At 31.5% G+C, this 6,855-nt stretch overlaps 1 protein-coding gene across 1 annotated transcript in view; it reads left to right on the top strand.

Annotated features, from left to right (window-relative positions):
- The first annotated feature begins 5,574 nt into the window (after positions 1-5,574).
- LOC113559828 (ALK tyrosine kinase receptor-like) overlaps positions 5,575-6,855 on the top strand; it is a 296,724-nt gene continuing 295,443 nt past the window's right edge. Inside the window, exon 1 of the mRNA XM_026965595.1 lies at positions 5,575-5,775. Coding sequence (XP_026821396.1) covers positions 5,583-5,775 — 193 coding nt within the window. The 5' untranslated portion in view covers positions 5,575-5,582. The remainder of the gene's footprint in view (positions 5,776-6,855) is intronic.

The raw sequence follows: 6,855 nt of genomic DNA, 5'->3' as shown, positions 1-6,855 counted from the left end.
ATAAAACATGTAATATTAAATTTAACTTGACATTTTATGAATTCTCCGTCATTATTTAGTTATAATTAGCCTATTAGATTTCGTTAAAATAAGATGATACTGAGATAATAGGATAATAAGTAGTGATAAATCTAACCTGACGTCCCGGTCAATTTATTATTTTCATTGTGGTAAAATTCGAGCTGTGTATTGTTACTCGTACAGTTGTTTGCAATATACCGTAGCTTTATGTTTAACATTTTATAGCAGTATAGTGTTCAATTTTTTTTAAATTTTTGTTCGGTATGAATGAAACAAAAATTTTCAGCAAAAATTATACGATTATACGAAGTATTAAGCTCGAAATTATGACTTCAGTAGTTGTAGGTAAATTTGTTTTTGAAATTCAATCTTTCAATATGAAAATTGTATCGATAGGATTTTGACTTTTGAGTTAATTAATAAATGTTAACTATTGAAAATTTGTAAAATTAGAATGTAAGTCAAAATTTATTATACAAGATTTAAAAAAAGGTGTCTGTTTATGTTTGAATATAATTCTAATTCAATTTTTTTTTAAATATTTATTCACAAACCATTAGTTATAATATCTAATAATTTCAGTTATTCTATTAACCACTTTTGAATATTATTATCGTTTTTGACAAAAAACATATGTCATCCAAATAAAAAAAAAACAAAACAAAAATTTTTTATACCTATAAATAACTTAAAAAGAGTTAAAATATTTTGAAAACTATATTATGTATAGAAAATGATTATATAACTATTTGAAAAAAATGCCATATATATTTTTTTGTAAAATAAAATAAATATATTTATCGTCTGCTCAGAATTTAAAAATTAGATATGTTTTCCTGCATTATAACTATTAAGTAAATATTAATAAACATACAGAAATTATATACAAAGTAGTGTCGTTGTGGCTACGTTTTGCGGCCAATTTATGGCTAAATATTAAGTGCGATAAAGGCAAGCAAGGCACCTTTACGAAAACAACTTAATCGCATGGAAAAACCGATTGTTGATGGATTAAAGTGTATAAATATATATATTATACAATATACATGTACATTATACGATATAGGTATAATAAAATATAAAATATTGAATTTATATCTTGTAAGTAGTATTATGTAAAATTTAATACCCTACCAGATAATAGATACACAATATTTTCTGTTAGTCTCATTTAGCTTTCGATAGTTACACGAGTGAACCAGTAAATGCGTGTTTATTGTTTTTTTTTTTTTTTTTTTTTGTTAATATTATGTAGGAGTACAAAAAAGTATTTTAAAGATGTCTCAGCAAACTTTATTTAGACAATTTTTAAAAAATCCAATGATACAAATGTTTAGCAATTTGGCCGCCACAATTCTTATGTTTCCATTATTTTTCTTGGTCTTCGACCAATTTTAGTAAATTTAGATTATAATGTCTCAGCTATCCCTTTCTAAAACATTATTTTCGCAATTGGATAATATAATAAATAATTAAATAGATAAATAACGAATATAATAATTATTTGGTATTACATATGGGAACGTCGAAGTTTTTGATTGGTATCGTGATTATAATGTGACAGGTGTAATATTTGAAATATATAAAGACAAAATAGTTAACATATCACTAATAAGACTTAATAAACAAATTAACTAAATAAATAATCAAAAATACTCTACGAGTTAAAAAAAAAACCACCGTTACTCCGAATGTCTTTCCAAAGTATAACGTTTGCATACACATTAATTTAAAACAACCTTATAAATATATTATACATACATATATATTCTCTTACAGTTACATTTAATTTCACATCGTCACATTTCCTCTTAATATTTTCTCTATAATTATTCTTTATTAACATAAATATTAATTATAGGTATTCAAAATAATTGAAATAAAATAATATTCATAATCTTTCTCTATCATACTTCACTTGTACGTTTAGTATAAAATATATTTATCTCTTTTGAATAAACCCATCCTTCAGCCATCTTATTGTAGTGATTTGTTATACTCAATTATAACGGTTATAACATTATAATTATTTATTTAAAAAACTTCCTAATGCACGACCATAATAAATTTAATACATTAATATTATAAAATGTAATGTTATTGAAGTAATACTAAAGGTAGTATTATCATTTATCAAATTAAATTATGTATACTTAACCAATTATTAGTTATTTTAGTGAAAAAGTAGTTGATGCAGTATAACAGAACAATACTTTGTCGTTCTTTTTAGTTCACACTCTTGAACTTTATGAGTTGTTGGTTTTTGGTCCAGAATGAAAAGAAAATCAAATTTGGGTTGTTCAAAAAAAAAAAAATGCTACTATTAAATGATTAAAAAAAGCAGCGTTGAGCGGAACAGCTATGTAAAGTTAATACATCGCAAATATCATTTATACATATATAAACCACAAAATCAAAAATATTATATTTTATCCACACGCGTTACGCTGAATGGTAAGGAACCAAATTTAACACGGATGTATTTTGTACTGGAAACGAAGTGCACGGAGATAACTAGTATTATTTATATATATAATTAATGTAATAGTTACATACAATACTTCTGTAAATAGTAGAAGATGATAAGAAATTGAAATATTATTTGTGTAGTCGTCATGCCCATACTTTGATACTAACCCTTCTTTTCATATTTTGTTCTTATTACACCGGTAACCACATAGTTATTAACGTTCCATCCCCTCCATACGGATCGATGTTTTAATGTATATACAAAATATCTCTCATCGATATCCGTGGTACACGTCATGTCGGTCTAGAACGCGCAAGCCGCAAAGACAAATTTAACCTCTTCGAGTACAATACATTTTTTTATTATTTCACTTGAAAGTATACGTATGGTAATAATGCGTAATTAAAGCTTACAAAATAATTATACGGTTATGAAAATATGCGTTAGACAGGTACGTGGTGGTATAATACCTATGGTATTATAATATAATAATATCGGCGTACAACACTCCAATGTCCACTCTTGTAGGTCCTGGATATCGCGTTCGTACTTAGGTTGATCTTACCAATATATCAAGTGCAGTGGACGACAATAAGTACCTGACACTCTGTTAATATAATGTGAGATTCGCTCGTGCCCAGAAAGCTGTCATTTTCGTTAAGCCAACTGCAGTTGCAACTGTCGATTGTCCCAGATTAAATTTGTAATCGTGATACGGGTTATTCGAGTGGTAAATTTGAAAAACGTTAATTTTCATTAGTCGTCTTGCGCGCTCAAGGAGAAATACTTTTAAAAACACACTTTATCAAATCCGCGGGTCACATTGATACACATTTGCAATGTTTGATATTTTTTTGAACGTTTAGAATCGAATTGTATGTGTAACATCATTATCAGGGCTGCGGAGAGTACACAAGGTCCTCAGGTTCAATTTCGATATTTAAGTAAAAATTAGATAAAATATAGGACCTAGTTGCTTTTGCCGGCTGCTCTCTCTCTTGAATTGATGATACTAGTGACCTCATATCGACGGGATGATTCGGCCCCAACACCGACAAATGTGCTCGATACACAGGTTATATTATTATATTATTATACTATATTTTAATAAATACATTCTAACCGAGCCCAGAGGCGTATCCTTTAAAAATACCTAGTTTCGATCCTATTTTACAGTTCGATGCGCATCAGCCACCGCCGCCACCGATAGCTATTGATCTGCTGGCAGTATAATATTATATCGCCAATAAAAACGTACTAACGACTTTTTAATTGATACACTATAAGTATTAATTTTAATATGCACTGTATATAATGTGATGTGCAATGATGTACGTTAAATATTATAAGTTGTATTGAACGTATAGTAGATTAACATTTTATACATTTTAACTGAACAAACATTTATGCGATATATTTTTTCCCTTAACAAAAAATTTAATTAATTTCACATATTGAATCTATATACTTACATAGTACTATTCTAATATATAATTATTTATTAATAAAAAAAAAATAATTTCTTGTTTGAAAATGTGAAATAAATACTAAATAATTTTATATTATTCAAAACCAGATAAAATTTTATCCGATATAGTATGCAATTTTAATTACAATTAGGACTATAGATTTAATGTACTACAACAGCTTAATAAATGCATATGTAATTTTTAAAAATGAAATAAAAATGTTGTTTATTGCAATAAAAAAAAAACTTACTTAAATAGAAAAAAGCAATATAAAAGTTTGAAAATTGAATTAGTTGTTTTATAATTTCCGTTAAGAAAACTGCGGTTGACAATAAGTTAAAAAAAAATGTGAGTACTTTGCTCCAAATTCATTGTCCACGATATTAATAAATGCGACGCGTGTAGTCAGTGTAAATAAAAAATTCATAATATTTTAAATGACGGGGTAAAGAGAGGGGATAGAAATACTTTAGAGTGCAATAAAATTGTAAAAATTACCTATAAACGAGTGCAAATTTAATAAAAATAATAAATAAAAGTTTGAAAATCGAATTTGTCGTTACTCCGTCCAAGTTTTTAATTGGGAAAATTACATCGCACAATAAGCCAAAAATAATGTACTTCATCGTTACAAACCCTCAAAACCAATTACTATCATAACAATAACAGTCATAGAATGTTTTAATTAGTAATAATGCTTACGCCTGTGAACACTTTCAGTGTCAGTACCTGTACATAGTAATAATGTCATGGTGTTATGATATTATAATCTTATATAGTGCCAAATTTTGGTTTTTCTTAAAACATTGTCGAAATCGCTCGCAATAAACCCACTGGTTAAGGCAGGGACGTATTACGAGTTAAAGATGCCGGATGCAAAATAAATTTAACATCGCTTTGCCACAATTTAATATACTATTAACTATTAGTTAACTATTTAATAATAAATCAAATATCTTTTTCTTATTTAATATTGATTAAATAACCAAATACAACAAACAATTGAAATATTACAAACTTTCCTAAGATAATTGTAAAACAAAAGCAACGACCAGTTGCCGAGACATATCTCTAATAAAAAAAAACTATTTAAATAAAATATATTTATCTTAATAGAGCAATTTTAGATCAATTTTTTCCCGGTAACTTTTGCCGAAGCAGATTTATCAATTAATTATTTGTTCCCATTCTATGCCAATCATTGGGGGGGGGAGGGTTGACCGATAAAAAAAATATGTTCTCGTCAACTCGGACACGTAACTCATTTAATAACGTGTCACGTGTGTCTTTCAGGCGTCAGTCCTTCGACCGTCGGCGGAGTCGTGAGCGCGACGCGGACGGGACGACCGCACGAACGCCGCCGCCGTAGCCCTCGAACCAGCGCGGCGCCTGCAATGACGTCCGACCACCGTCGCCGACAACGGCAGCGCCGCCAACACGACCGCCACCACCGGAGCCACCGCCGCCGCGGCCGCCGCCAATCTCACTGCGGTCAGAATCGCCAACAGCACGGCCGCGGCGGCCGGTGTCGCGGGCCAGCGCTGGCCGCGGTCCTGGCGCTGTGGGCCGCGGTGGCCTGCGTCGCGGTGCCCGCGGCCTCGCCGTCACCGGCCACCGGCGACATGAGCCTGTTGACCATGCAACGCATCAAGTCTTACGTGGACGACACGTGCACGTTGGACCCGCACTGCCAGTGGCTGTGGGACCCGCTGCCGAACGGGCTGCGGAACGTGTCCGTGGAAGAGGCGGCCGCCGAGTTGCCGGCAGACTACATGTACCCGCCCGGCGACGATCCCGAAAACCCGGGACAACGAGGTGAGTCGCTTACGCCGCTTTTTTTGTTTTTTTATATCCCGTTTTAGTTCGAGAGGTAAGCCGGGAGTCCTCGTGCGGGATCGCCGTACCGAACGTTCGTTGAGCAGAACCGATTTTGTGTTGTTGTACAAGTATTATAGAAGAACAAAAAAACGACTGCATCCGGATTGTGTTTCCCATACCTAAAAATCGATATCCGAATCGGTTTACGATATATCGAGCAACACGTATCCGAATTGGTTCCCGATATTTTAGGTAGGCGGCGCACATAGTAGTTGGTTCCGGATAAAAACTTTCGAAAAAGGCGCAGTATAATCTAATGATATTTATAATAATATAACAGCAAGTTCAACAGTTGCTTCTATTCCGCACATCCCATTTTTCAATTCATGGATGTGTTAAAAGGAGTCCAAATTGAAACATATTATGTAAAATTGTAAAGTACAGAAAACCTAAAAAATATTAAATCTAAAAATAAGGTTAATTTTTTTATAAAAAATTATAAACAGAAATGAACAAATATAAAAAATAATGAAATAAATAGATTATAGAGTTTATAAAAAAATGTTTGTTATACATTTTTACCTCATTAATATACAATACTTATATAAAAAAAAAAAAATGAAATGCACGAATTAAAAAGATATTATGTTTATTGTTATTTATTTTATGTTATTAATTGTTATTATTCTTTCATGACAGAAAAATATAAAAATGTCATTATAATAAAAATAAAAGTGGAAAAAAATCATAATTTTTAACCTGCATAATATTATGTGATGAATAGTCCTAAGTCTGTATAAAATGGGAAGAAAAACTGAAAAAGCTTTGACCCGGGAACTCCGGAACCAATTCGGATACATCGAAAAGACGGGTGCCGAAAAGTACTGGCAAAGGGTGTCAATCGAGTGGCAGAGCAGCCGAAATGCATTTATACGGTGTCATGTCGTTGGTTTGACGTGTGAATAATAAAACGTTTACATAGATTCAACGATAATGATAAGTCGTGTTAAGATACTACAATACGGTTATTTGTAGTACGAAAAGGCCAGACGCGGAACACGGCCGAGAGTCCGATAA

The sequence above is a fragment of the Rhopalosiphum maidis genome, chromosome 3 (assembly GCF_003676215.2).
Source record: "Rhopalosiphum maidis isolate BTI-1 chromosome 3, ASM367621v3, whole genome shotgun sequence".
NCBI lineage: Eukaryota > Metazoa > Arthropoda > Insecta > Hemiptera > Aphididae > Rhopalosiphum > Rhopalosiphum maidis.
Note: the sequence above shows the minus strand (reverse complement) of the source record. Positions and strands in the feature narration are given on the sequence as shown.